Consider the following 27727-nt stretch of genomic DNA (forward strand, 5'->3'; position numbering starts at 1 on the left):
CAGCGGGTAGAGCTGCGCTAACCAGGGCGCGTTCTCACCTGGCAGAATAATCTTGTCGCATCGCTGAACGACTTGCTATATATGGGAATTGCTGTCGCCTAGCTATCGTATTGTGGATGAACCGCGCAGGCATCTGCCGTCACGTGTCTGCTAGTTTCTGGATCAGCGCCAAAGTTTGAGCTCTACCACGACACTGCCGCGGCGCGAGTGCCTTCACGTCCACGACTGACGTGCGCCTCGCCGTCTTCCGCCATCGCGCGCAAACCTCTACGTCCCACATCACGCCGCTGAATATCGCATCCCAATCCGAACATGGAGGCAACACGAGGACCCCCGCGGGTCAAGAACAAGGCCGCAGCGCCTATCCAGATCTCCGCCGAACAGCTGCTTCGCGAAGCCGTCGACCGTCAAGATGAGAAGCTCAAGGCGCCAACGCAGAGGTTCGCGGACATCGAGGAGCTGCATGAGTTCCAGGGGCGCAAGAGGAAGGAGTTCGAGGACTATGTACGGCGGAATCGCATCAACATGAACAACTGGATGCGCTATGCTTCCTGGGAACTCGAGCAGAAGGAGTTTAGGCGCGCTCGGTCTATCTTCGAAAGAGCTCTGGACGTATGTATTCCTTATACAGACTATATACGAGGCAATACTGACTCCCACTAGGTAGACTCCACGTCAGTCCCGCTATGGCTGAGGTACATTGAGAGCGAGATGAAGCATCGCAACGTCCAGCACGCCCGCAACCTTCTCGATCGCGCCGTCACCATCCTCCCACGAGTCGACAAGCTGTGGTACAAGTATGTCTACATGGAGGAGACGCTTGGCAACATTGACGGTGCCCGCTCCGTCTTCGAGCGCTGGATGCAATGGGAGCCCGAGGAGGCAGCATGGAGCTCATACATCAAGCTCGAGAAGCGCCACGGCGAATTCGAGCGATGCCGCGCCATCTTCGAGCGCTTCACAGTCGTACACCCCGAACCCAAGAACTGGATCAAATGGGCCAAGTTTGAGGAGGAGCACGGCACCAGCGACCTCGTGCGCGATGTCTATGGCACCGCTGTTACGACACTCGGGGACGAGTTCATGGACGAGAAGCTCTTCATGGCATACGCAAAGTTTGAGGCTAGACTGAAAGAGCTGGAGCGTGCCCGAGCCATTTACAAATTCGCCCTTGATCGCATGCCAAGGTCGAAATCAGTTAATCTGCACAAGGCCTTTACGACGTTCGAGAAGCAGTACGGAGACCGAGATGGTATCGAAGATGTCATTCTGTCCAAACGGCGAGTGCACTACGAGGAGCAGATCAAGGAGAACCCAAAGAACTACGACAGCTGGATCGATTTCGCCCGGCTAGAAGAGACGTCTGGTAACACCGACCGCGTGCGAGACGTCTACGAAAGAGCCATTGCGCAAATCCCCCCAACGCAAGAAAAGCGCCATTGGCGACGGTACATATATCTCTGGCTTTTCTACGCCGTCTGGGAAGAAACAGAATCTCGCGATATCGAACGCACACGTCAAATCTACCAAGAGTGCATACGCCTCTTGCCCCACAAACGCTTCACATTCGGCAAAGTGTGGCTAGCATTCGCCCACTTCCTGGTCCGACAGGGCGAACTGACTGCTGCGCGCAAACTGCTCGGTCAGAGCTTGGGCATGTGTCCAAAGGACAAGTTGTTCAAGGGCTACATTGAGCTGGAAATGAAACTCTTTGAGTTTAATCGCTGTCGCCAGTTGTACACAAAGTACATTGAATGGAATGGGTCAAACTGCCATACCTGGATCAATTTTGCGAATCTAGAGCGCGGCCTCGATGATCTGGATCGCGCGCGCAGCATCTTTGAAATCGCGGTCGAGCAACCGGACATGGATATGCCGGAAGTGTTATGGAAAGCTTACATTGACTTTGAAGAAGGAGAGGGTGAATACGAACGTACACGCGCGTTGTACGAGAGGCTGTTGGCCAAGACGGATCACGTCAAGGTCTGGCTTTCCTACGCACAATTCGAGCTTGGCGTCCCAGACGAAACTACAGCAGCTCAAGAAGACGACGATAACGAGACAATCAGCGACGCGGCCAAATCCCGTGCGCGCACCGTCTTCGACCGCGCACACGCCCGACTCAAGGACCGCGAGCTCAAAGAGGATAGAGTCGCGCTGCTCGCTGCGTGGAAAGCGTTTGAGGATGTACATGGGACAGAGGAGGACAAGAAGAAGATTGAGGGACAGATGCCGAGGAAAGTTAAGAAGAGGAGGAAGTTGGATGATGATAGTTTTGAGGAGTATGTCGATTATGTGTTCCCGGCTGATGATGAGAGTGCGGCGAAGTTGTCCAAGTTGTTGGCGAATGCGCAGAGGTGGAAGATGGCGCAGGCGCAGCAGGCGGCGCAAGCGCAGGCGCAAGAGGCGGGAGAGGGTGCGGGTGGGGAAGGGGAGTGAGACGGATTAGCATCGTTTATAGGATGGTTATGCAATGGTGTGAGGGTCTGCGCCATACAATCGATCGGTTTACATCTGCTCTTTGCATCTGATGATCTATCTTGCTGTGTTCATGCTAGCTAGATATTAAAGTGAGACGAGCGTGCATGTTTCTGGTTCGCTCGAGACACTCTGATGTTGGTAATTAGAGAAGAATTTTTATCACGCAGTCTGGGACGTTTGTGTATGGAAATTTGGCTGCTGGTTTTGTAGTGGAGCAGATTGGTTTGCCGGCTTGGAAAATGGGTGATGGGGAAGAGACAAGGAATGGGGTCAGAGTGGTGGAGCGTCTGGATGAGTATAGAGAGGGGCTGAGGACATCTGAGAGAGGTTGAAGATCATGCTTGAGGCGGGAAGAGACTAACGCGGGAACAGCAGACAACAATTGTCGAGCTTGAAGTGGAAGGAGTGAGCTTGGATCTCCTTTGTCGACCAACAGGTATCTGGAAAAGAGTTCCTACGCAGAAATCCCCCTCCCACAGTCGATCCGGGAGTAAAAAACATGACTTTCATCACTAATCAGCAAGTCCTGGCGCAGTAAGAAACAAGTCTCAAAGCAGATGTCATCCAGGAGTATCCAGTTTGTTCCATATCAGTCGTGTCAGGCTCAGAAACTGGCTACCAGGTTGACAGGTGATAAACGAACAAGAGACATCGAAGAGTAGGTGCGATGGAAACCTCGGCATTCGTAATCATGATCAAGGGATTGGTGCGCTGACAAGATGACCAAGATTGGAGGCAGGAGAGAGGTGTAGATATGGCGGCTTTCGCTGACTACCGCGATAAGCAAGAAGATCCTTGGTACGTGTTGAAACAGGGAAATTTCACGGGTCCGAATGACCCATCACCTGTCATGGAGGGCGATGAGTCAGATCAAGCGACAAAACCATTTATGATTCATATATGAGTCAAGAAACAGGAACTTCAAGCGAGACAAGAACAATAACATCACGGCATACAGTAGTGTGAGAGTGCTTGCGACGTCATGTAGGCTGGTTGCGAAAGTGGTTTATTGAATCCACTGTCTTGTCCGTTTCTGATCTACGATCATTATCCTTCGACTGCTTGAAAAGAAACGCCCGGCTATCAGGCTAGGCATTAATCTCAACAGATAGCCATATGTGGGTCCCAGTAGTCGACATGGAATTTTGTAGCAACGATCAGGATAGCCTCGCTACTCGTAATCCACTTCCTGCGCATGCTGCAAAGACTGTTTGTTTGCGTGCTCTGAGATTCGTCAGTGTGTAGAACGCTTCTGACCATGTAACTTCCACTCACTCATGTGTGAAGTCATCATGATGCGCAGAGCATCAATCAAGGACTGGTATGCGCCCTCTATGTCGGACTCTTTATGCGCTTCCGACTCTAATAGAGGTTTCCACGAGGGATAGAGGTTGGGTGTATTGTCGCGGGCGTCGGGGTAGACGATGAGCGAGGCAATTGTCATGTCATTAAGCTCTCCGTTCTCATCTTTGTCGAAGCTGCCCAGGTGATGACGACATCGAAATCGTATTCACTGTAGGCTGCCTTTGCCTCGCCTACCAAAGATGTTAGGCATTTAGTGGGATCGCGGACTGGACCAAACCTACTGAGCACTCTAGCTTTCAACAGCTCTTCGTACTGGTCCCGAGCCAGCTTGTCGTGGAAGGAAGGCCCATAGATAGAAGACATTTTCGCTGCCGCTGAGAAAGGGTTCGAGGTCGGGTGTGAGACTGAATGACACAAAGTGAAGGTGAGTCCAACAAAGCGTTTGGCGAGGTGCTTGGGTAAACAAGAGATTTTTCGCGCAGCAACTTTAACTCTTCTACTCCAGCTATCACGATTCCATTGAACACACAATACTCGACAGCAATATCAAGCACTACTACCACCATGGCCATGTCCAAGTACGAGACCATTATTTGGGAGGAGAAGATGAAAGAACAAATCTTGTGTATGTGATTTGCAGCTTTTGACATGTCCAACGTTCAGTGCTAACTCGAGCAGCCCACGCCCGTATTGCGTTTGCCGACAAGCTCGCCCCGACTTCTACCCTCGACATTATCAGCACTGAGGTCCGGCGTGATTTCTTTACGAATTACATAAGCTATGTCATCATGGTCGACCCCCAGAGAACCACCGAGTGCAAAGTTCTTCTTCCTTCCGAGGAAAGCTGCGCTGTGAGTATCAGCTTGGAGAAACTGCTGAAGGTTCTGCGCAAGGACCTGGTTTCTCGCATGGGTAAGTCTCGATACATATTACTCATGAGTATCCTGCTGTACGGTGCTGATGCCATGTTCTTCGACACAGAAAAACTTGCAAAAGAAGTCAACCGAGAGACACGTGCTATGGTGGGAGATCATTCTAGCTCCGCCAGAACGGGCGATTTCGGCAAATACTCTCAGTTTTGAATGTTCCTGTCACCTCCAACAGATACTGGAGGCTACTGAGAAGCGCTTGAGAGAAGCGAGAATGAAATAGGTGTAGCAACTTCGCATATAAACTGGCGAGCAAATAATTCGATACCAAGTACTACTGCCACCATGAACATGTCTGAGTATTAGACCGTTCTCTGAGAGGAGAAAATGAAAGAAAAAGTCCTGGAAAGCCGAGGTGGCACTCCATGAAGCAGCAAACAAAGCTATTATTTCTGACTCACAGGCCCCAGTCCAGTACGAGAAGATTGTTAAAGCAGATACCATCTGTGAGATCACATTCTTCTACCCTTTGCCTTAATTACGTGATAGAATGTGGGTGCAGCTATGACGACGTCGAGAACCCAGCAGTGCATCGACTTTGTTGTTATATGAGACACAGAGAAACAATGCAAGGGGAGCAAGCAGAATTGTTTTGCAAACGGCCACAGTACCTGTTACTAGTCTTCTGTCAAAGAGAGCGATGTTATATTTACCCGCGATTATGTGGAATCAAGTCGGACTGAAGGTAAAGGTGACGTCAAAAAGTCGCGTAGTATCCCACAAGTATTTGAACAGGTTTCGATTCTTTCAATCAGCCGTCCACTTTTTCCCTGCTACACCTAAAGCCGACTCAAAGTTCCCACACGGAAATAGACAATATGTCTTATTCGTACCAAGTCGAGGAGTTCCTCAAATCCAGCATTATCTGTAAGCTAGAACACGATCGTTTCCATGCTCATAGTACTGACGCCTCCAATAGCTCATGCTCGCGTCGTATACGGTTCCGAACACCCAGCTGGCTCTGTTTTCGATGTCGTTAGTAGTTCCCCAAAGCGCCACCGTTTTGTCTCTCACGTCGTCGTTTACCCCAACACACAACCAGTCTCATCAGACGAGGTCGTATCCGGCAAGTGCGTTGGAGTACTGCGTTCCCAAGTGTTCAAAAGTATACTGCAAACCTACGAAGATCTCATCACCTTCTTGCGTACTGAAACTCTCGGTGCTATCGGTATGTAGGAGTAACATAACATAGAGAAACTAAAAGCTAACTGGACGCAGATAAAGAAGAGAGCGAGCAAGAGGACGAGGAAGAGAACGAGGAGGTTGATGAGGAGATGGAGGAGGGGAATATGGAAGAGGGAGATGGGGAGGACTAGCACAGAACTGGCAAGTGATCCCTGATGGGCTTGATGGCACAAGATTAAGCTTCTCATCTGCCGAGAGATAGATCAAGTCATCAGAACGGTTCGTACTATTCATGTAAAGTTAGATGATGAACTGGTTGCAGCGAAGTAAGAGTGAAGGTGGGGCGTTACATCTTGTTTTGTACAAAGGGTATTTATCCAAAGCCTCCAAATATTGCTTCTTCATCTTCTTTTTACGTGTAACCTGGAGATGTTGCGCGAAGACAGTAAAAAATATAGAAAACAGACCGGTTACCACGTAACTCGCATGTGCCCTATGAACCTCGAATGATGAGTGAGCTAGTCAGGACGGCAGTCCGGAATGTTGACATGAGTCTTTTGTCGTTGTATGCGCATACTTCCTCTTATATAATGCGCTGAACCATACTACAAAGTTCCACCAGTAAGACACGCAGCGATTGTTTTGTTTGCAAGTATCGTGTCGACTAATCCAAGATAGGTAAAAACGCGAGGTGAAGGTGAGTCGCGCTTTCAGCCCTTGAAAAAGCTTGTCACGCAAGCAGCTGCAACCCCTCTGCCTCACTCGTACAAGATTTTAGGATCTCATCAGAAACGTTCCGATATCAGCAGAAAGCATCTCCGCCATGCCGAAGTCCAAAATCGTTATGTGGGAGAACGAGATGAGAGAGTAGATCTTGAGCACGTACATGCCTATCAGGTTGGTATATCTAACGCTCAAAGCTAACGGTATCAGCGAACTTCTGTGTTCTGTTCGCTGGCTGAAGAGATCTCTGTGGCGTGTGTCCTTCATGTTGTTGTCATGAGGATGCTAAAGACAGAAGAATTGGGTTACTCAGCTCGCGTTGTCCTCACCAATCCATCAATCAAAGCTCCTTCTAGGCTTTTGTTCAGTGACGCGATCACGAGCTCCGTTGTAAAGAGTCTGGTGTTTCTTCTGCACAGGTCGCGCTTGATGCTGGCTGACCACTTCGGTAAGACTCTATACATACTCTTCAAAGAATCCCAGTGTACGGCACTGACGTCGGGTGTTTGAATACAGATGAATAGGATGAGACGAACGAGCTTTATATTTGAGTTCCAGATCGCGTTTCACGCTGTCGAAGCCGATCTTCCGGACTTGGAGCACCTGGCGACGAGCTGAATCTCTCCGGATGGAATTGGCTGATTGGGTGGTAGTACAGAAGATAGATCGAGAAGAAGCAATATGGGTGCAGGCGGCGGATACAGGGTTTCAAAAGGGACATAGCTCCTACTCAGATGAAATGAGAACAACGTGCCATGACACAATATCTTCTGTACAAACCGTTCTCTATCACACACTCGAAACAATTTCTCCCCGTCAACAACACGCCGCTCATCTCACGTCTCCCACAAGTCCACCTAGAACTTCAACTTGTTCCCCGCATTGGCCACCACCGCCGCCTTTACATTCCCACTCCCCAGCTTCGTATACGTATACGGAACCGAGGTCAAAGTACCATTCGGTGCAGTATTCGTTCCCTCACCAAGACTCACATCATTGACAACAGCGTATCCCGTCACTTTCCCATCGTACCAGCCAATGTCTTCGGCAGTGTTCTCGAACACGGTGCTTTCAACTAGGATCTGGGCGCCCTGACGCGTGTTGATGCCGTTGGTGAAGACGCCGTTGTAGTAGCCTGGTTTTTGGTTAAGCAGAGCGAAATACTATGGGAGGGAAAACGACGTACTGTTGAATATGTGGGCAGTTCCGAAACGGATAGATGGAGTGCGCGAACTGATGTTGTTCCAGTAGTTGTTCGCATAGGTTACGTGGAGATGTCCTGTATCTTGAGCGCCGTTGTTGTCAGAATGGCCGACCAAAGATGCCTTGTAGTGGTCGTGGATATAGCTGTTAGAGATGGTAACCCAGTCTGAAGCATGCGAAACGTCGATGAGGCCATCATAGTAATCCTTGTCGTGATCAACATCAGAAGATACATCAACATGGTCCACCCAGACATTGGTCGATGCCTGGATACCAATCGCATCGCCATTCTCCGCCAGAACTTTAGAGATTTTCAGATTCTGGATGACAACGTTCTCGGCCTTGTCGACGTACAGACCCACGTTTGTGAGCGAGGCGCTGGAATCCGTGCCGAGGATAGACTTGTTGGAGCCGATGTTGACTTTTGCGGGCCCAGTGATGGCACCCTTGATGTAAATGACCTTGGCCGTCGTATCTGTTTTCTTGCCGACGGCCGCAGTGAATTCAGCCAAGGACGCGACAGTCGTGGTCGTACCACCTTTTCCACCCGTGGTGCCGCCGTTCTGAGACGCGTAGCCAACAGGAGAGCCTAGCTGAGCGGCAGCAACGGAAACGAGAAGTGCAACACTGGCAAAGATTGGCGTCTTCATTGTGCCAGTGGAAGTGAGGATGTGTGTACGAAGATGGGTATCTCTTCGTTGCCCTCAGGGTCCTCGTCTTTTTAAACATTTTACAGAAGCTCAGTATATCGCTTGGCAGATCAGGTCGAAGACGTGATTCAAGCAACATTGGCGAAGCTTGTCAATGTCAAGGCCTAGCTCGTCTGCGGAACGATTTAGTCCACGAACAGGGCCTACCCCTCACACACACAACACATGGTGGGTTCCGCCAATCAGAACTGGCAAACTGGCGTGAGAACAGTTCCAAATGACGCAAAGTGATTGAAACGCGCCTATTCAGGCACCAGGTCGATACCAGGGTACAGTCGCACTGCATAATTGGATAGTCCGATTTGTTAGATGGCCGTCGGCAGACAGACTGACTAGCCGAATCTGAAACATGGGGTACGTCCTTTTCGTGTTTCGGGCTTGTTGTAAATTGGACATTAATCAATTCGACAAGATGAGCAAGTACAAGTTTTTCCGGTTCGTGCTTAATCTGTTGCCGATCAAATCATTGAGATTGGTTGTAGTGTGGTGGTGTGAAGAAGCGCGTCGTTAACACAAGCACTTGCCGCATTAGTGTTCCTTTCTATCAACATGGCTACAGTCCAAGTCAAGATCAACGGTGGTCATTTAAGCTACCGTGATGAGAGACTGAGAACAGCGGCTTTTCCATTAGTTGGACGACCATTGTCGGGGTACTGCCCTTGGTTTAGACGACCACTTGGCTTTGGACAGTGTTGGCAAGGAGCAGTGTAGGACAACCTTCGAGTATCAGCGGACGTTTGTAGGATATCTTGAAATGAGGCAGAGGAAGTACAGAAACTTCCATGGCTCAAAGGCTCCCGAAGACCGACGCGTAGGGTGATCAAAGTTGTATAATGTCTCTCCATGCACCACAAATCTCCCACCCCAAAACATCCCTCTTTCTCCTCTCCACACCCTCAAAACAGCTCATCCTCATCCACCTTCTCCCCCCTCCGCCCCGCCAACCACACCCTCCCACTCTCATACGCGCCCAAATACAACCCGGCCCCAACAAACGTCCACACACCCCTCAACGCACCACCCCTCCACAACCCCCTCCACCCCTTCTCTTCCACAATCTCCTTGCCCACAGCCCAAGCACTCTTCCTTGCTTGCACAGAGCCCTTCAGCTTCTCCACCTTATCTCCCGACTCATTCCCAAGCGCATCTACTAAACCACTTTTCCCCTTCCCCCCACCACCCCGTGCATCTCCCCCAGACTCAGCACCATCCCCCGCCGCCAACATAACCCTCGTCTTCACCACATCCACCGGCGTCGTCAGCACCGCACTCAGCGCCCCCGCCGTCCCCGCACTCAGCGCCGTCACACATCCCATTTCCACGATCCCACCCCGCGTCAACCCTTGCCTATCCCTATACGCCTTTATCCCTTCCTTGAGCCGTTCAAACAACGGGAACTGCATTGCTGTAAAAGGAAGATTGCGGCCGGCTAGTGCCGTGTAGCCGCGCCAGAGGGCGAGCGGGTTAGATCGGAATTTGTGGAGGGTGGCGAGGGTGGCGTTGGTGGATGTGGAAGAAGAAGAGGGGGAAGAGACCATTTGTGCGTTTTGTTTTATGACTTCGGCGGGGGTGAGGATGGCACAGGAGACTAGTTCTGCGAGGCTGGAGGCTGTGGCGTGGACGAACGGTATCGGAAGAATGGGTTGGTTGCTGGGGTTGGTGTTGAGGGTTGTGAGGAGGGATTTTGTGCGTTCGTAGGTGGTGAAGAAAGCTCCTGCTATATGGCGCGTTGTTGTTAAGTATGGTGTTGGATAGGGATGAGTGAGGTAAAGGGTGGCTTACAGCTAGGCAACGTAGCGATAATCACACTCCCAATACCTTGGTACACGCCGCGGAATAATTTGGGGTCGACTTTGCCGGTCCGGGTGTCTGTGTAGAGTTTCGCATATTGCGGACTTTGGATGCGTGTTTTTATCGTGTCGAGGGGGTAGACGAGGAGGTCTACTGTGAAGGCTGCTATTGCACCGGCCTTTTGTTCGTGTTAACACTACTCCCTTCTGTTCTCCTTCCCGATATCTCTTTCATTTTTCCGGAGTTGTTTCCTTGCTCTTTCTCGCTCTCTATTCTGCCTCGGACAGATACATGTGCACGTGCTCATAGCCATGCCCAATGTGCGAGCAAGCCCGCCACCCAAGTGGTTGAATGAGTAGAAAACCAGAAACTCACAATTAGAATATCTGAACTCGTATTACCAGACATTTGAGCAAAAACGACACACAGATCCCTTGTACAAAACGCAATTGAAGAAACACGAGTTGTGTTGCTAGGATTATTTTGAAGCTACAAGGTTCTTCGATAAACATATGCATTACGTCACCGTGATCCTCAGAACTGTAACGCGTCTGCACGTGTGTCGAATTCTTGCAAGCGTACATGTCGGATAGGTGTCTATCTCGAGTTATATAATATGTTTGTATTTTTTTATATCTACTATCTTCTATCTTGTCCTGGTAGTGAACGCTTCAAATATAAAATCTCTCCCATGCCTCAGCACGCAGATACAAAAGGAAGGGGTATATCAACCTAACCCCATACCAACTTCAACTCCGCTTCCCAGAGAAAGAAAAATGTCCAGTCTCTCTTTCTCCAAAGACAAATCCCGACAACCCTCCATGCCCAGAAACGCCCAAACCCCACACTTTTCATAAGCCATATCAATCATGGATGCTCGCCCGCGACCATCATCGTCATCATCACACCCCCTTCCTAAAGCTTAGTATCCTGCCTATTACTATCGCTCAACCTCCTAAACCCCGTCAACCCCACAACCCCCATCCCCGGCCTCGCACCACCACCACCCCCATCCACTCTTCCCCCATTCCCAGCACTCCTCGCACTCGCACCCGCCGCACTACCTCCCGGCGTCCTCGACCCACTACCCGCCGCACCACTGCTACTGCTACTCCTCTGCTGCAGCGTCGCGCTCACCACCCACTGCAAATGCATGCGCATGTTGCTAATGGCAGCATTAACGTGCAACATTTCGTCTTTTGAGCGCTGACTCTCATTGATAATCATCATATTCGTGCGGCCATCGAGATCCGTCAGCGCGTTCGCAATGCGTCCTACTTCCTCGCGGAGGCTGTCGTGCAGCGTGAGTAAATGGTGGATCTGCGAGTCGAACGGCGGAGCAGGAGGTAATGCTGTATTACTGTTCTCGCCGTTGCTGCCTCCTCCAGCAGGTGTTGGCGGAAACGAAGCTGGTGGGAGGCGAAAGTCTGGCGTGGGGGCTTGCGCATCGTTGGGGTCCAGAGGATCCGTGACGGGGAAACTCGCGTCGTTGCCGTTGGCGGGGTACAAGTAATTCGTGATATTTGTGAGGCCGTCTTCTAGGATGCCGACTCGGCGTGTCAAGGGCTCTAGTTTTGCTTCGGTGCGCTCGAGGCGGGCTTGTTGCTCGCGGAAGTGGGGCGCCATGGTTGCCATTGCGCAGCTGCTTTCGTGGGCCAGCACGTCGATGCGCTCGGCGGTGAACTTGCAGCCTACGATTGTGCCTTGGCAGGATATAGTGTGTTTGGGGCAGTCGTTGTTGATGTGTGGTTTGAGGTCGACGCGGAGGACTTCAGCTTCACACAACGAGCAGGCGGTGACGCGATTATCGCATAGGCTGCGCTGGTGCTCCTCGAGATCCTTCTTCAGCAGCGAAGCGTGGCAGTCGTCGCAACTGACGGTGTAGTGCAAGCAGCCCTTGTGGAAATCCTTTTGTGATATCTGCAAGCGACAGTCGGCGGCAGAGCATTCTACCGGCGTGTGCTCGCAGTACAGCATGACGTGGTCGTGGACGTTGACGCGCTGGTCGACCCAGGTGCAGCCTGCGTTTGTGTTGGGGCACTTGACCACCAGCTCGTCCAGCATCGTCTCGATGATCTTGGGCACAGGGCGAATGTCGTGGTCCGTCTCCACGGCATGGCGACACGTAGGACACGTCCGCCGGCCGCTGGGCTGCGGCGCCCACGCGTGGTCCAGACACTCGCGGCAGAAGTAGTGCTCGCAGGACAGCTGGACGGGCTTATCGAACGGCGCATGGCAGATGAGGCAGACGAGGTTGCTGTCGGGCGCCGAGACGTATTCGAGGCTGGCGAACTCGGGGGGCACTTTGACGATGCGGCTGTTACGCCGCGCCGTGGAGGGCGAGTTGGACACGCGGACGGCGAGGGGCGAGGGGCTGCTGGGAGGGCCTCCGATCATCATCCTGTCGTCGTGCTCGTCGGGCCAGGCTGCCGCTGCGGCGTTGCTCGAGGAGCGTGACGAGCGGCGGTCGTTGGGCGGCGGGATGGGACTTGGAGACGACATGGGTGCGGAGGGGGTTGAGTTGATTCACTTTGGTCGGGGCAGCGAGCTTCTTGTGGGCGGCCAGCAGTTGGCGGTGAGAGGGCTGTCTCGGGTCTCCTCGTTGAGCGGCGATCCAAGTGAGTCTGGCGGGGTGGTTGGTTGGTTGGTTGGAGGATGGTCGCCCTGACAGTCATTCGGTGGCTGCAGAGCGCCAGAAGCAAAGATTATATAGCGCGGGCAGGCGTGGGCATATTCCAGCAGCGGCAAGGGAGCATGCGGGCTTTTGTGTGTGGTTGCGCAGGAGCGAGCATGGCCGTGCAGTCGTGCATGCATGAGAGACGTTACCCCAGCCCAGCCACGACGGCATGTGGACCGCCAGGGCTGGCTGGTCTGTCGTCAGCGGTCCGCTCCCCAGTGCAGCAGCCTTGCCATCTCTCCACCAAGCGCGAGCTTATCCCGTGTGTCCGTCTTCGCATTGTGATTAATCGCGTCTAATTTTCGTTCTGCGCATACTTGATCCACTCGTGCCTGCCTCACTCGCTCTCCGCGCCTGCCCTGCTTGCCGCATTCCGTCCCCGTACTACACCTCCGCCCTGAATCCGCCCTTTACCACCCCAAGCCACCATGGCAACCAATCCCCCCCAGCTGTTCCTCCTCGCCGACCACATCAAGCTCTCGCTCCTCGAGCGCCAACGTGCATTGTCCCTCAACCTCCCGTCCAACAGTCAAGATGGCCAGATCTCACGCTCGCTAGACCAACTGCGCTCCGGCATTGAGTCGCTCGAGTCGCAAGTTCAAGACACACCAGACGAGTAGGCTGAAATCTTGTTATACTATAAGAAAATTAGAACTAACATCACGTTCCAGCGCAATAACCTCACAGCTCCCCCGCCTCCGCACCCAACTCGCAGAACTCACGGCGCAATTCACACCCGCGGCCACTACCTCCACCACGTCTCCCACCTCCCCAACCCTAACCTCCCCCAACGACCCCTCACTCTCCCGCGACTTCACCGCCGCCCAAACAAAAAAGCCTAGTACTACCACCCGCCCAAACCCCAAATCCGTCCGCTTCACCGACGCCGACGACGAAGACCCCAACCGCGCCTCCCTCTTCCCCTACCGCGACGACCCCTCCTCCCAAGACCCAGACCTCTCACACCTCGACAACCAACAAATCCACGCCTACCACGACCGCGTAATCCGCGACCAAGATTCTCAACTCGACGAGCTCGGCGCGAGTATCAGCCGGCAGCGCGAGCTGTCAATGCAGATCGGCGACGAGCTAGACGGACAAGTGTTGCTGCTGGATGATGTGGAGGAAGGTGTTGATAGACATGCGGCGCAGTTTGTGCGTGCGAGGGGCCGGTTGGATCGGTTCTCGAGAAAGGCGAGGGAGAATTGGAGTTTGACGGTTATTGTGGTGTTGATTGTTATATTGGTGTTGTTGATTGTTATTACGAAGTAGGGATTATATGTAATTTAGACTGCTGGGGGCGGCGTTTATTGGGAAAGGAAGGAATAGACTTTTTTTTGATCTGAACGTAGCCTACGTTATTCAGACGGTACCGTTCATTGTGTGCGGCAAATCTAGCTTGCATTCTACTATTACTCACAACACGCGCCGCCTACTTTGTTGGCTACGTCCACTATCCCCTTACTACACCACACCTATTTTCGCCAACACAAAGCTACAATATTATATGCTTCTCCCCCCTCGTTCCCAGAGTCCCCAAACATCTACGCACACCGGCTAGGCGATATGCAGCCACCGACGCCCAAACGCCACGCATGATGCAACAAAAGAAACGAACAAGACGATAAATGTTTTGAACTCGAAGGGTATCGCTGTCTGTGTATATGCAAGGTGAAGAAACCCCGCTAGGACTTTGGTCATCTGGTGTTGTGAACCAGAGGCCTAGGTCTGACTCGGCCTTTGCTTTGTATTCCCGCCCGGGCTCGGCGTTGCTGGTAGGCAAGTAGGTAGGTAGGTGGTGGTGGTGGATAATGATTGCCCATGTCTCCCACCTCTTTCAATCATCTGCCTTCCCTCCCTCAGGGCAGATCCAACGCCTTCTTACTCTTATCATAAACCACATACGTGATACTCACAGCCGGAACGACCTTGAGCAAGTTCGGCGTCAGACCCTTGAACAGCCCCCTCATCCCCTCGCCCTTGATCGTCTGCCTCGTGACATCCATGATACCCGTGTACGTCCGTGGATGCAGCACCGTCCCCTGGCTTTGCAATCGTGTTCTTAACAGATTAAGCGGATAAACCGCACTAGCACCAAACGCCCCCGAAAAGCCGCCAATGGCTGCCGTCATGAAGCCGCCCGGCTCGGCGTCTTGTTCGTGGCAGCCGAGGCGTTTAGCGTTGCGGCGTGCGACGTAGCGCTTGAGGTACTCAAAGGTGCCCAGGTCGAGGGCGGCGTAGGGAAAGATGCCGACGATGCCCATGGGGAGGCCGCGGTAGTAGGCGGCGATGCCACCGGAACTCCACATCTTTTTTGCTGTCGCCCAGATGAGGCGGTTGCCGTGGAGGCCGCCGGAGACGGTCTCGCATTGCATGCGGAACTTGAGAGTGTCGATGGGGTAGACGGCGAATTGTGAGACCATTCCTAGAACGCGTTAATGTGGGCATGTTGGACCTAGATATTGACGACGCACCGGCTAGACCACCAGCGACGAATTTCGACCAGGAGTGTATTATGGCGGGATCGTTGTGGCCTTCTATCTTGGCAAAGACGCGTTTCGCAGCCTGCGCGAGTTAGGGGAAGCGTTTGCTCTACGTGATCATACTTGCCTCGTAAGAGCCGAATTTGATGGCCGATTCCGGCATCACCTTGACAACGTTCAAGCCATTTCCTGTTGCCATTGTCAGAGGCCGCCAGCAAGAAACTCAATCAAACTCACCAGCATACAAACTGCGCATCCCGCCAGCCTGCCACAGCTCCTTGGTGGCCGTCGCAAGTGGCCTCCACGCATTCATGGCAGCCTTGATGATATTGCCATGCTTGGCCGCGACGACGGCTTCTTCCGCCACACTGGTCTGGGCGATGAGGTAGACTTTCAAACGATCGAGGGGCGCAGTCGAGGTGCGAGAAACAATGCCTGCAACGCCTCCCGCCACGAAATAGCCTGGATTGGGAACACAAGCAATCAGCATGGTTCCTAAGCTCTCTATAAGTTTTGCCGGTATCTCTTCAATGGAAGAAGAAGCGCTGCTCTTGTCGGCTTCAGACCGTGGCGGGAGGGCACCTGCACCTTGGTAGACCATCGTCGAAGGTGGAGAAGCCATTCCTCCGAGCGGTGCGCTAGCCTCTGGTGGAAGGGGACTGTAAGGCGGTGTGTGCGCTACAATGAAAAGGGAACCAAAGAAAAAACGAAGAAAACGCTGTGTAGTACCTAGGCCTTGGATTGTGTCGTCGCTGATGAGCACGTCGCCTTCCTGGTTGACCTTCATGGTGGCGGAAAAATACGACATTACGGAGCGGAGCGATGGTGCGCTGACGGGAATGAATAGAAGAAAGTCCCTTTATCAGTCAGTATGGTGTCGTAGGTTCATTACGGTGCCTGTGCACATCTCGAAACCGTTTCATGGTACAGCTCAAACGGCACCCAACCATGCAGTCCCGGCGTGTTCACACTTCCACAATATGATGGCATAGTCCAGGCTCGGACGCGCAACCGACATGTGATGATCAAACTGGCAGAGTACGTACCGCCATTCTTCAAAACTAATGGTCCCGTCATTATTGGTATCCACCTCTGAAAAGAATTTATCGAGGTTGCTGTTGGGCACAGTGAGTCCAGCAGTCCGCAGAGCCGAGCGCAGCTCCTCTTTGGAAATCCTGCCGTCGCGGTTGTAGTCGATGGTCTGGAATAGCTGGTGGAGCTCCTTTTCGGTTTCGTGTACGAATTTGCGGAATTCTGGGCAGCAGCGTCAGTACGTCTTTGTCTCCAAACAGGAGAAGCGAACCCACCCTGCTCTGTGATTTTCCCATTTCCATCGACATCCACAGCCTGCATTACCTCGTTGAGGAGCTGGTCCGCATTTTTCAAGGCTACAGCGTGATTGTCAGCAACAACGTAGACTTCGCGCGCGCCGTGCTCTCTTACGGTGATCCAGCTTGCGCAGCCCCTTCTTGAGACCTGCGAGGTCCAGGTGGCCCTGTTTGCGCGTGTCGAGAGTTGCCCATAATTCACCCACCCTGGCGTCGGCAACGCTTGCGCTCTTTGTGTCCATGTTGGTCCTGCTATCTCCGGTCTATCATGGCTGAGGTCGCGACACACACGGGAGGGCACCGGGCGCGGTGAATGGCGAGGAGAAGGGCTACGCTGTCAAGGAGACAGGCTCGTATGGGCTTCGACGTGGGGTATGAGGTCAGTCTCAGAGCTTGGAGAGGGCGCTGAAAGGGGTTAGCGGGGCATGTCGCAACACCGAGGGAAGCCACGACACGGAGCCTAACATTCGCTCGCAGCTGATTGGGCGCGACGTGCAACACCATCTCTCTCACGATCCTTCACTCCACGCTCACGTCTCGCGTAATTATATTGTGTCGTCGGATTGTGCACTGAAATAGTTATTCCTTGTCGCTGTGTATCCGGCTTTTACTGGTCTAACGACATTTTGCTTCTTCCAACGGTATCGGAGGTCCAGGGAGGCGTTCTTACTCGCGCATCGCTTCCGACACCAAAGTAACATCTAGGAACGTTGTGAGATTACTTGAAAAGCAGCAACACAATAGACCGCTCTTCGAGCAATCAGTGACTTTACCTTCCTGTCGCACCTCGGTGTACTTCCGTCGCCAGTTTGCTCCGCCGTCATGTCTTCAAGCTATTGGGAGTCAACCCAGCGCAAGTTCTGGACCTTCACAAAACAAGAGCTAGCCCTGGAACGAAAGAGAATGGAAGATGCAGAACGAAATCTAGTCAACCTATATCCTCTGCCAGACCGGAGGCACCTGAGCATCTACTTCTCGCATCGTGCGTAACGTGACACGTTGATCTAGCTTGCACGCTGACATGTCCTAGAACTCTCCAAAATGGCAAGACCGCTGGGTATTCGACAGCAGGCTCTGGCTACCGCACAGGTGTACGTCCGACGCTTCTACGCCAAAGTCGAGATTCGGCGGACGAACCCTGCGCTCGTGCTGGCAACAGCATTGTATCTGGCGTGTAAGATGGAGGAGTGTCCGCAGCACATCAGAATGGTACTAGCAGAGGCGCGACACTGTTGGGGTAAGCCATGAAACGTAAGGATAAAAGTCCATCTCTAACAAACACAGACACATCCTTCAACGACATTTCCAAAATTGGCGAGTGCGAGTTCACACTCATCTCGGAGATGAACTCGCAACTCATCCTGCACCACCCCTACCGCAGCCTCGCAGAACTCCAGACGCAATTCCAACTAACACAGGAAGAAAACGCGCTCGCATGGTCCATCATCAACGACCACTACCTAACAGATCTCCCGCTCCTCCACGCACCGCACGTCATTGCCATCACAGCCATGTTCCTGGCCGTGGTGCTCAAACCCATCGGCTCCCAGGTCAGTGCAGCGGGGATGAATAATGCGCTGCAGACTCTGGGGAATGCGCGTGGGGGGCAGGGGATACAGGCGCGGATACAGAAATTGGTGGATTGGCTGGCGGAGAGTAGTGTGGATATTGAGGCGGTGGTCGAGTGCACGCAGGAGTTGATTTCGTTGTATGAGGTTTGGGAGACGTATACGGATAAGACGTGCAAAGACCAGATTGCGAAATTTGTCAAGGCGAGGGGGCTGGATAAGTGATGGTTGGGTCTGGCTGATTTTGGGTGGAGTTTGATTTTGATAATTGTGGTGTTACACGGGAAATAGTCTAGGGACATACAACAACCTGTTTAATTCAGTTGCAACGCAGATACTCTCTGGATAGTTTTATCGTTCAGAATTGTAGCTCCAAAGAACACAAGCTTTTATGTATACTCAGCCCGTATTACTGGATGAGGTGTTTGGGTAATAGCAGCTCGGTGGTACTACACAGCGATGTACAATACACCAAACACTTGACAGCATCGTTTCGAATACTTCTATCAGCCAGGACAGGCATCGCCCATCCCTCAACGAGCATGCGCCACAAAGCCGCAGCATGCTTCCCCAGCAATCACTCCACTGTGCCACCACGAGTGCCGGCTCTTCTGTCGGCGTGCTTTGGCGTGCTTATCAAGGTGTCAGCACTCTAAAGCAGTAAGCAGGCCACAGTATCACCATGAACCATGCATCAATGCCGCACTTGGCCTACGTCCAGATAGATTCAGTCAGCTCGCGTGCACTTGCTCACCGCGCGAGGTGGGGAGACGATCAAATGAGATTTGTTTGGAGCTAAGAGCGAGTCTTTATGCGGCAAAGCTTGACCCGTCGCAGGAACGTTTACGAGGCGCAGACGTCACGGGGGCACTCGTGACCGACTCGAACAGCTCACGATGGCCGCCACTGGGAACCCACAACAACAACAGCAACGACACGACACGACACGACACAACACGGAGATGGAGTGACGACAGGACGTGCCTAGGATTGTCGATCACTGGACAGGCCGTCGAGCGTCCGGGCCGGGGAGAACGAGTGCAGTGCAGAAAGCGCTATTTTGGTCTCTGGTAGTGGCGGCCTTCTATTGGCCATGGCGCGACATCCTGGCAGCCGGGACGTCACACAGGGTGAAGGTCCGGGCGTGTACGGAAACACACAGCGACGGGAGCACAACGTCTCGCATGGCCGTCGGCGTTTGGACGAGGGTGTTGTCGAGGCGCAACGGGAAGACCAAGTTCGCATGGCGCTGCTCATCTGATGCCCCATGGTTGGGGTAGTGGTGGTGTGGTGGTGGTGTCGCTCGCAGCATGGGCTCAACAGTTTCCCATGGGCAGCCGGGGCGGGCGGGCAGCACTGGTGGCATTCCAGAACATGGGCAGTGCGCTCAGTGTGGTAGCGATTTGCTCACACAGTCGGCAGGGACTCGGCCGCCACGAGCGAATCCTGGCATGCGCTCAACCACCGTGTCAAGCTGCTGCTGCTGGCCGTCGCAGGCACAGCTGCGTTAGCGTTCCAGCGCGCCAGCACCACCTCACTCGCGGCCTCACTCCAGAGAGGCTTCGGGATTCCCACTTGCGATGCGGCCGCCCTTGCCGACGATGGACAGGTGGTCGTGGGCTGGCCGGCAAGACTAGATGGATTCCCCTGGCGACGGTAGAGGTGCGGAAGAAGCGGTCAGGGCGCAGACACAGTGTGGGTGGTCACTTGCCAGCCAGCTCACAGCCTCGCTGGGCTGGCAGCTGTTAGCGTCGCATGTCGCACCAGGGCGGTTTGACGATGCGCCGCCGGCTGGCCTTTACTTTTTTGCGCGCGCATCCCCATCGAATTGCCTTGGACCGAGGGCAACCAGGCCAGCGCGATGGGCATGGCCGACTGCTGAGCCAGGCCGGCCTGATACTCGACGGCTGGACAGCGATGTCCTCGGGAGGCGATCCGTCTGCGCACTGTCTGCGCACGCTGGCGGCGCCTTTGGCCATGCAGCGCAAGCGTCCCAAAGGCCCTAGCGCTGGCGGCCCCTGTCGCGCTAGAGCGCATCGGTCCAAGGAGGCGCGGTGGCGAATTGGCCCAAGGACGGCGGCCAATGGCACGGCATCGCTTGTGTCGCTCGCTGCGCCCGGGCCACCACCCATCCATCTGACCCAGCCTGTTCTTCACCAGCCCTCTCGCTCCTCTTGTTCCTCGCAACTTCTGCACCAGCGCTCTCCACCACATCTCTCAGCCTCGCATCGCAATACTATTAAATAATACTCTACGCATCCGCACCACTGCCGCCCTCCTCTGCATCCATCCTGCATCCTCGACACCCGCCACTTTCCGAGCTATACCCCTTTGTTTCGCCTTTTGTTGTGGTCGAGCTCCCTGGATTACAACGCACCCCTCCTCACCCACAACAGTCATCCCATCCACCACCACCACCACAACAACAACAACAACAACAACCCGCAACCATGTCACAGTTCTTCAACTACGGTGCCCAGCAGCACCACGCCCAACACCTCAACGCCCACTCGCACAACCACCACGGCCGATCGCGGAGGGCGCCCCGGATCTCGGCGCAGCAGCACAACAAGCAGTTCCGCCAAGTCCGCACCCCCAAGGAATTCAACGTCGAGCCCCCCACCCTCATCGCATACAAGCGCGACTTCGAGGCCGCCCGCTCCTTTGACATCGAGGACGATGAAATGTTCTGCCCCTTCCACCTGCTCACCGAGGATGATGTAAGTCGCCAACATTTGCCACCCGCCATCGACTCCGCCCAAGCAGGCGCTGACACTCGATGAACAGTTGCAATCCATCCACTCGTCTGGCTCTGACCGCTCCTCGCTATCGAGCGGCTCGCCCGAGCAGTCGCCGCTCCAGCACCAGCTGCAGCCAACTCCCTCGTTTGTCCTGTCCTCGGCCGGACCCAACCCCTACACGCCCGTCGGCTTCCAGCAGAGCAACTCGCAAACCAAGCTGCACCAGCCGCTAGCCCAGCGCACACGCAACGCCATCCCCATTGTTGACCCCTCGACCCGAACTGTTGCCAGCCCACCTCCCTCCGTCTCCCCCAACCGACAGATGCAGCAACAGTTCATGTCGCGACGCTGGTAGACTCTTGCAGGCACGAGGCCAAGCGTCTTTTGTTCGGTCAACAACTGCGGCGTTCTGTGTTGCTAGGCTGGTGAGCTCCCTGGATCTCTAATCCTCCTTCACCATGTCCACACTGTATAAATCTACGATATCTTCTTCGGCATATCCTGGGTATACCACTTCAACTCGGCGACGGCGTTGCAATTGTCTGCGACAAAAACAAAACCACACATGATTTTACCGGATAGAAGCGCTTTGGTTCTCGATTGCTTTCAAGCGTTGAAAGCGCTAACGCATTAACGGCGGTTTGCACATACATCGGTGTTCTTCTGGGTCTGTTCACGCATTTCTGGCTATTGCTATCTGTTTTTTCAAACCACCTTTTGAAAAATATCAAGGTAGATTTCCTATGTCGCTGGTTGGTTCTCTCTCTTCTTGGGGTTTACAAGCGGAGCGGTGTTGGTATATACCATTTGTTTGGGCGCCCTATAACTTGCGAAAGCGACGGTGTCTAAGCGTACATGTTGGTGGGATCATCAGTTCTCAACGGTGTTGTTGTCTTTGGGGGCGGGCGTTTTCGTTCGCCTTTTGTCGCGTTACTGTTGTGTACGACGACGCTGGGATGATTCTACGCAATCAGGCGCTGGTGTATCTTCGTTTTCGTTTCGTACCGTGTCTTGTTTGTTTGGTTTTATTTTCTTTGTACGAGGATTTATACGACGACACACCCGGTGTGGTTGGGCAATCTCTTCTTGGATGTTTTTTCTCTCTCTCCATTCCCTTGGGATTTCTGTTTCTCTCCCCTTTTATATCTACACGCCTCGGCACTCGTTCTTTGGAACGTTTGTGTTTGAGGGCAGTGAATATCCTAGGAAAGGAATAAACATACGCAACTTTGTTCAATTTGTTGACTTCTAAGATGCTACGGTGTGATGTTTTGTGAAGATTGAAACTCTACAGCTAAACTGATGGGATGTGAGAGATGGGGATCGTCCCAACACAATTGAGTTGCGTTGCATTGCGTTGCGGCTGCTCTTGTTTTGACCCCGCACGCCATGCCACTACCCACCCATCCCCATGTCACCTGGGCTCTCTCTTTTTAAAGTTTCAGGGACTGGGACCAAGAAATGGACTAACTAACTAACTTGGCTTGCCTTGCCACACACACACCAATCAACTAACCAACCAAGCTCGGTTGGGGAGGGCTATGCTATACTATGCCAGGTACTCTCCTCCCCTCTACATGCAGTCGGGACGGATGACACCGGCCGGCCGGCTAGGGTGTGTATGTGCAGAGACAAGAGACGGAAGGAGGTTAGTTCCAGGGGGTTGGGGGGGAAGCTGTGCCGAGTGAGTGTGTGTTTTGGGCGGGCGTGGTTAGACTTAGCTTGGGGGACTAGATGTAGAGGGGGAGATGGCACGGGGGAGGGAATTGTGCGATGTGGTGGTGGTCTAGATGTGGCTGCGGGTTGCGGGACGAAGGGAGTGTGTAGTATAGCGGCGGGTTTGGTTCTTGTTTGTTGTAGTGGGGTGATAGGGTGATGCTAGTCTGGTAGGTAGGTTGTGGATGTTATGTAAATAGAGTGGTCTGATTTATTTGCTTCTTCTTCTTTTGAGCAAAGCAACGTCGGTAGGCTTAGATTTAGCGATGGGTTTGGTGGTGGGATGGATGGTGTCTTGTGGTAGTAGAGATGTGAGTGGACGGTTGCGAGGTTGTCATGTAGTAGAAAGAGAGAGAGAGTGGGTAAGAGTTTGGCAAGAGGGTTTATAGGCGTGATGTTATGGGAAGGAGGTGAAAGTAGTTGATGCTGAGATGGTATAATGATGTCGAGAGGAAATCGATTGCTACCTGTAGACTTTATGTCTTTATTGACGGTACGTTCGAAGCAGTTGACATGTGTAGAGGTAGTGTTCCCATGTCGCTTATGGTAACATTCTTTATAAGACTTTGGCGCATGTACGGAGAAGGATACAATCTGCGTTGTTAGTCCTTATTCTTCTTATCCGCAGACGACAAGAGTTACAACACTTGCTACCTCTTAGCATATCGTGTTCCGTTTGTTAACATTCACTTGATACGCGCGTTTAGACTAAGAAGAGTAAGTGCTAAATCCTGTACACTCAAACAATCAGGCTAGGCGCGCAGATATCCCGAGGCATGTCATACTCGCTGCTTCGATCCTTACAGCAACGGGCCTGGTTACGCACCGACATGCATACCCACCTTGGGCATTTCTTCTCTCCATACTTATATTCCCATCTCACCTCCCATCGAACTCTTTCCTAATCAGGTAGGTGGTCGAAGGGTGTGGATTACGGTTGTACTACTCCAGTTGCTGATGCACTCCAGCTAGGTGCGGTTGTGCGACTACCCCCCTGTACATGCCGCTATCCTTCTACTAGACCTTGATCATTGTAACACCGGTCGCAGTGGCAGTCCTTGGGCGCAGTTTTCTGGTTGCTTTTTTGACGGGGTGGACCAGATTCGATGGCTCTAGCTGTTCGTCGCAACGAGTTCTCCGGCACCAAACTTCGTGCCATGCAGCGCGCTCCTTGTCGACTAGTAAAACCCCGGAGCAGCCGCGAATGCGTCACGCCATCTCGCTACGTGCATGGCTTACCCGCACAGATGGAGTCGATGTTCATCACGGCGGTGCCGACGCGAAACTGGTACCGAAGCGCAATGTACACAGCCATCGGATTTGCAGCATTGGTCTGTGCATTCCATGTCCGTTTTGATACGGTCGGTACGAAAAAGGCAAGCAGCTGTTGGGGGCTGCGGCGCTATGACCGACCATACTAGAGGTGCAACCGACGTCTTGTGCGATGCTGCATAGAGCCCATAATGGTGCTGTGTGCTGGAGATGGGGAGTGGGCGCGAGAATGCCATCAGAGCCTCTCTAGATCTAGGCCCCATCTAGCTGTCGCAAGAGCATGACTAAGGCGGCTCCGGCCAATTGCTGTAATGATGATTGCCGGCCGGGGAAAGGATGACGTCGTCGTGGGAAGCTAAGCACGTCCACTAGCCGAGGAACGTGTGTTTTCTACAGCAGACCAGCCCTTTCTCCTGCCATCGTCATCTGCCAGCTTTTTCTTACACTTTGGAGATATCTCAGCACTTCAATTGACTTGTTTCTGGAGAAATACACACACGAAACGAACAAGACGTGCAACTAGAAGCTCCGAGCTATACCGCCGAAACCCCGCAAACTACGACTCCCTCGACGTACACACCTCCCACAACACTAGCCATGTCCGCTATCCGTGCCTTTGCGACCCGTCGCGCCCCCGTCGCCTTTATCCAGCGTGCAGCCTTTTCCCAGTCAATAGCTCGCACCGCTGGCAAGGAGTCAGCTCTCCGTACGTCTGCACCAGGACGCTAAATACGCGCCAATTGAACACCAAGAGAGACTAGAGCTGACACAACTAAACAGACTCCGAGAACCGTGCCGAGGAGGTCGAGAAGAAGAAGCAGGAGCAGCTGAACAACCAAAAGCAGGGCAAGGGTGCCTGGGAGGAGCAGCTTGCCAGTGACAGCGAGAGCGCTGTAAGTTGAACAACTCGCCCTAGGCTGGTGGCGAAAGTGGTTTGTAAGGGCATTGGCTAACGCAAATGTAGATTAAGGCGGATCGCTCCGAGACTGGCAAGGACACCAAGCAGCAGATCAAGGAGTTGCAGGAGGAGTCGAAGAAGGTTGGCCAGTAAGCGAAGCGAGAGGACGACAAAGCTTGATACATGAAATACACTCACCGCTAGCTATGCGGAGATGCCAGGCGCCAGAGCACCGTGCTTGTATTGGGTCAGGGGCGCTGGAAGGAAATGGGATAAAAGCACGATGAGCTGTCTTGCAATATCCAAATGAAAATATCACCCCAGTCAGACTTCATGAACGATCCCTTTTTCGCATTACCGACGTCGCAGTTTCTACAACCGACTTTGCTTTCCCCAGAATTAGCTGACATCTGTTCCAGACCGCCATCCGCCTCCATGCCCCACACCAAGCTAATCAACTTGCTGCGACCCACTCTCATCCTCCAAGACGAACAACACACATCACGTACACTACCAAACGCACCAGTGGTCCACATTGAGAAAACAGTTCTATTACAAGCTAACGCCGAACGAATGCAAAAATACAGTCTATCAACTATCGCTTCCAAAACAACCCCGAACGATCAGACCCACCTCTCTAAACCCTACACAACTTGCCACTATCAAGATCATACTCCCACCTCTCCGTCCCCACTCCAGCCAGCACAAACAAACTCTCACTAGGATCATACTTCCTCTTCACCTCCCTCAACGCCTCATAGTTACTGCCATAAAACGCCGTCTGGAACGCATCCATGAACGGATTCGCCTCATTCATGTACGCACCCGACCCCGGCGCCCACTCCTCCCACATGGGCTCCTTGACCTCCGCATACCAATCCGCACCAATCCTTAGCGCCTCCTTTGCCGACCCCGCGGCCTTGGAGTCGATAGTAGCCCCCGTGGCGATGAAATGGAGGTATGCGCGTCGCCAGCCCGGGTGCAGAGCGCCCCAGTGCGTGGATGGCGTAGAGTGTACGCCGGGACCGCCGCTGAGGCCGATGGTCGCGTAGTTTCCTGGGTGTGTAGTGTTTTGGCTTGCCATGGCGGTTTTCAGGTACGAAATGATTTGCGTGTGGGGTGTGTGGGTGAGTTCTGGGCGGCCGAGGAGGCGCGAGGAGGTGAGGGATTCGCCGCCGGCGATGTTGTCGCCGGAGATGACGGTGAAGAAGGATGTGTAGTTTGCAAAGGTGGAGGAAGTGAGTGAGGTTGAGAGGAGGGAGGTGTTTGTGCTGTGGTTGTAGGGATGAGAGGCAAGGAGGTTGGAGAGGATGGGTTGGACGAGGGCTTCGACGGCCGCGGGCGTGGTGTTGAAGGCCCAGAAGACCTGGTTGATACCTATGCCAGTGAATGGGCCACTGGATACGTTGAGGTTCGGGAAGAACTTTGGTGCTGTGCTTCCGACTGCGACGGTCGCTGCGCCTGCGAGTCCGGCGTCCATGAGGTCGGGGAGCGCGCTGAACCAGCTGGCTGCTGCGGACCACGATGCTTCCATACTGGCATTCGTGCTGCCGCTGGGCACTATCTGGACACTTGCCATGACGACGTTACTGGGTGCTGGATGGTGCTTGATCACGTATTCGGTAACGACACCGTATTGTCCTGCACCACCTCCCCGGAGTGCCCAGAAGAGATCTTGGTTCTGGACCTCGTTGGCGATAAGAACGCGTCCAGTTGTTGTTACGACGGTCATCTGGCGCACTTGGGCTGATGCAAGACCGTAGGTTGACGCCAACGGACCGTGACCGCCGCCCTGAATGTAGCCGCCCAGACCGACACTGGGGTCCTGGCCAGTCGTTACGACACGGCCTTGGCTGGTCGCGAATTTGAGAACGTTGCCCCATTGCTGGCCGCTGCCGACTATGAAGACGTCTTCTGCTGGCGCAGAGCAGTTCGCGGGACGCCAGGCGGTATCACGTGTCAAGTTGTTGAAGTAGCGGGTCCAGATGGAGAGCGAGAAAGCACCACTTGAGCTATACGGGCCTTGTTAGCTTTTTTTTCTCTCTCAAAACACATATGCAGGAAATGGGAACGTACCGTCCGTTAAGGTCATGCCCTGTGCCCTTGACAACGATTCGAATGTTGCGATCAGCAGCCCATTTCATCGCAGTCGCAACGTCATACTCCTTCGTCGAGTTGACAATGTACTGCGGCAGAGCACCAATCGTGCACTCCTGCTTCGCCGTCCAACTCCCCGCTTCATCTGGCAAACAAGAATTGTTCGCATACAGCTGATAATCAATTGACTCGGGGAGTTGGGCGTGCCAGGTCCCGTTTGTCCACTTGTCGTTGACTTCCTGGCAGGAGCGAGGGGAGGGGGAAGCGAAGGTTCCATTGGCGTCGGGCCAGCAGGACGATGCGACGGGTACAGTGCGTATCAACGATCCGCCAATCGTGTTGTTGAGGGAAGACCAGTCAGCGGGCGTAGGCCATGATGCATCGGAAGGCGTTGAGCGACAGAATGGTGGCGTTGCTGCTGCTGCGCTTGCGAGAGCGGGAGTTGCGAGAGCGAGGAAGCGCAACATGATAGTTATCGAACGTCCGAAGAAAAGTAAATGAGTGACTGATGGTGAATTCTTGAAACGTGTAGGGTGTCAACATATTTATGTCATGTTGAGATTTGACCGAGAGTCGTTTTTTCGTATATCTTCTCTTTCTCGTATTCTCTCTCTTTTCGTATTCTGAGGCTCTGGCGGACTTTGCCATGGTGGGTATGTCAAAGCGCACAACGCGAAAGC

The 27727-nt window shown here is 53.4% G+C and overlaps 11 protein-coding genes across 11 annotated transcripts; 7 read left to right on the plus strand and 4 right to left on the minus strand.

Annotated features, from left to right (window-relative positions):
- Positions 1 to 86: 86 nt before the first annotated feature.
- Positions 87 to 2485, plus strand: ACET3X_009992 (uncharacterized protein). Its single transcript, XM_069456168.1, has 2 exons — positions 87 to 612; positions 664 to 2485. The coding sequence occupies exons 1-2, from the start codon at positions 313 to 315 to the stop codon at positions 2437 to 2439; spliced, it is 2076 nt and encodes a 691-aa protein (XP_069302825.1). The 5' UTR covers positions 87 to 312; the 3' UTR covers positions 2440 to 2485.
- A 1865-nt stretch (positions 2486 to 4350) lies between these two features.
- ACET3X_009993 (uncharacterized protein) lies at positions 4351 to 4868 on the plus strand (the record flags this gene model as incomplete). Its single annotated transcript, XM_069456169.1, has 2 exons — positions 4351 to 4411; positions 4465 to 4868. 2 exons carry the CDS (start codon positions 4351 to 4353, stop codon positions 4866 to 4868), a joined length of 465 nt encoding a protein of 154 aa, XP_069302826.1.
- A 665-nt stretch (positions 4869 to 5533) lies between these two features.
- ACET3X_009994 (uncharacterized protein) lies at positions 5534 to 6031 on the plus strand (the record flags this gene model as incomplete). The annotated part of the gene is made up of 3 exons (XM_069456170.1): positions 5534 to 5582; positions 5635 to 5883; positions 5934 to 6031. 3 exons carry the CDS (start codon positions 5534 to 5536, stop codon positions 6029 to 6031), a joined length of 396 nt encoding a protein of 131 aa, XP_069302827.1.
- Positions 6032 to 7420: 1389 nt separating this feature from the next.
- On the minus strand, positions 7421 to 8416 carry ACET3X_009995 (uncharacterized protein; the record flags this gene model as incomplete). The annotated part of the gene is made up of 2 exons (XM_069456171.1): positions 7421 to 7698; positions 7750 to 8416. 2 exons carry the CDS (start codon positions 8414 to 8416, stop codon positions 7421 to 7423), a joined length of 945 nt encoding a protein of 314 aa, XP_069302828.1.
- A 2766-nt stretch (positions 8417 to 11182) lies between these two features.
- ACET3X_009996 (uncharacterized protein) lies at positions 11183 to 12769 on the minus strand (the record flags this gene model as incomplete). Its single annotated transcript, XM_069456172.1, has 1 exon — positions 11183 to 12769. The coding sequence occupies one exon, from the start codon at positions 12767 to 12769 to the stop codon at positions 11183 to 11185; it is 1587 nt and encodes a 528-aa protein (XP_069302829.1).
- Positions 12770 to 13187: 418 nt separating this feature from the next.
- ACET3X_009997 (uncharacterized protein) lies at positions 13188 to 14249 on the plus strand. The gene is made up of 2 exons (XM_069456173.1): positions 13188 to 13560; positions 13616 to 14249. The coding sequence occupies exons 1-2, from the start codon at positions 13373 to 13375 to the stop codon at positions 14214 to 14216; spliced, it is 789 nt and encodes a 262-aa protein (XP_069302830.1). The 5' UTR covers positions 13188 to 13372; the 3' UTR covers positions 14217 to 14249.
- A 554-nt stretch (positions 14250 to 14803) lies between these two features.
- Positions 14804 to 16997, minus strand: ACET3X_009998 (uncharacterized protein; the record flags this gene model as incomplete). The annotated part of the gene is made up of 7 exons (XM_069456174.1): positions 14804 to 15369; positions 15419 to 15478; positions 15551 to 15616; positions 15665 to 16284; positions 16474 to 16681; positions 16735 to 16815; positions 16871 to 16997. The coding sequence occupies 7 exons, from the start codon at positions 16995 to 16997 to the stop codon at positions 14804 to 14806; spliced, it is 1728 nt and encodes a 575-aa protein (XP_069302831.1).
- Positions 16998 to 17577: 580 nt separating this feature from the next.
- Positions 17578 to 18548, plus strand: ACET3X_009999 (uncharacterized protein; the record flags this gene model as incomplete). Its single annotated transcript, XM_069456177.1, has 3 exons — positions 17578 to 17737; positions 17786 to 17992; positions 18040 to 18548. The coding sequence occupies 3 exons, from the start codon at positions 17578 to 17580 to the stop codon at positions 18546 to 18548; spliced, it is 876 nt and encodes a 291-aa protein (XP_069302832.1).
- A 1958-nt stretch (positions 18549 to 20506) lies between these two features.
- On the plus strand, positions 20507 to 22284 carry ACET3X_010000 (uncharacterized protein). The gene is made up of 2 exons (XM_069456178.1): positions 20507 to 21043; positions 21111 to 22284. The coding sequence occupies exons 1-2, from the start codon at positions 20774 to 20776 to the stop codon at positions 21417 to 21419; spliced, it is 579 nt and encodes a 192-aa protein (XP_069302833.1). The 5' UTR covers positions 20507 to 20773; the 3' UTR covers positions 21420 to 22284.
- Positions 22285 to 24484: 2200 nt separating this feature from the next.
- Positions 24485 to 25221, plus strand: ACET3X_010001 (uncharacterized protein). The gene is made up of 3 exons (XM_069456179.1): positions 24485 to 24758; positions 24833 to 24945; positions 25017 to 25221. The coding sequence occupies exons 1-3, from the start codon at positions 24650 to 24652 to the stop codon at positions 25101 to 25103; spliced, it is 309 nt and encodes a 102-aa protein (XP_069302834.1). The 5' UTR covers positions 24485 to 24649; the 3' UTR covers positions 25104 to 25221.
- A 366-nt stretch (positions 25222 to 25587) lies between these two features.
- ACET3X_010002 (uncharacterized protein) lies at positions 25588 to 27514 on the minus strand (the record flags this gene model as incomplete). Its single annotated transcript, XM_069456180.1, has 2 exons — positions 25588 to 26962; positions 27027 to 27514. The coding sequence occupies 2 exons, from the start codon at positions 27512 to 27514 to the stop codon at positions 25588 to 25590; spliced, it is 1863 nt and encodes a 620-aa protein (XP_069302835.1).
- Between the last annotated feature and the right edge of the window lie 213 nt (positions 27515 to 27727).

The sequence above is a fragment of the Alternaria dauci genome, chromosome 10, assembly GCF_042100115.1.
Source record: "Alternaria dauci strain A2016 chromosome 10, whole genome shotgun sequence".
In the NCBI taxonomy this organism is placed as follows: domain Eukaryota; kingdom Fungi; phylum Ascomycota; class Dothideomycetes; order Pleosporales; family Pleosporaceae; genus Alternaria; species Alternaria dauci.

What these genes read in the sequence shown, in the direction of transcription:
- ACET3X_009992 (XM_069456168.1), top strand. Translation starts at nt 313, where the DNA reads ATGGAGGCAACACGAGGACCCCCGCGGGTCAAGAACAAGGCCGCAGCG. An exon ending in TCTTCGAAAGAGCTCTGGAC is followed by an intron (nt 613 to 663) that starts GTATGTATTCCT and finishes GACTCCCACTAG; the next exon opens with GTAGACTCCACGTCAGTCCC.
- ACET3X_009997 (XM_069456173.1), top strand. Translation starts at nt 13,373, where the DNA reads ATGGCAACCAATCCCCCCCAGCTGTTCCTCCTCGCCGACCACATCAAG. An exon ending in GTTCAAGACACACCAGACGA is followed by an intron (nt 13,561 to 13,615) that starts GTAGGCTGAAAT and finishes ATCACGTTCCAG; the next exon opens with CGCAATAACCTCACAGCTCC.
- ACET3X_010000 (XM_069456178.1), top strand. Translation starts at nt 20,774, where the DNA reads ATGTCACAGTTCTTCAACTACGGTGCCCAGCAGCACCACGCCCAACAC. An exon ending in ACCTGCTCACCGAGGATGAT is followed by an intron (nt 21,044 to 21,110) that starts GTAAGTCGCCAA and finishes CTCGATGAACAG; the next exon opens with TTGCAATCCATCCACTCGTC.
- ACET3X_010001 (XM_069456179.1), top strand. Translation starts at nt 24,650, where the DNA reads ATGTCCGCTATCCGTGCCTTTGCGACCCGTCGCGCCCCCGTCGCCTTT. An exon ending in TGGCAAGGAGTCAGCTCTCC is followed by an intron (nt 24,759 to 24,832) that starts GTACGTCTGCAC and finishes ACAACTAAACAG; the next exon opens with ACTCCGAGAACCGTGCCGAG. An exon ending in CCAGTGACAGCGAGAGCGCT is followed by an intron (nt 24,946 to 25,016) that starts GTAAGTTGAACA and finishes ACGCAAATGTAG; the next exon opens with ATTAAGGCGGATCGCTCCGA.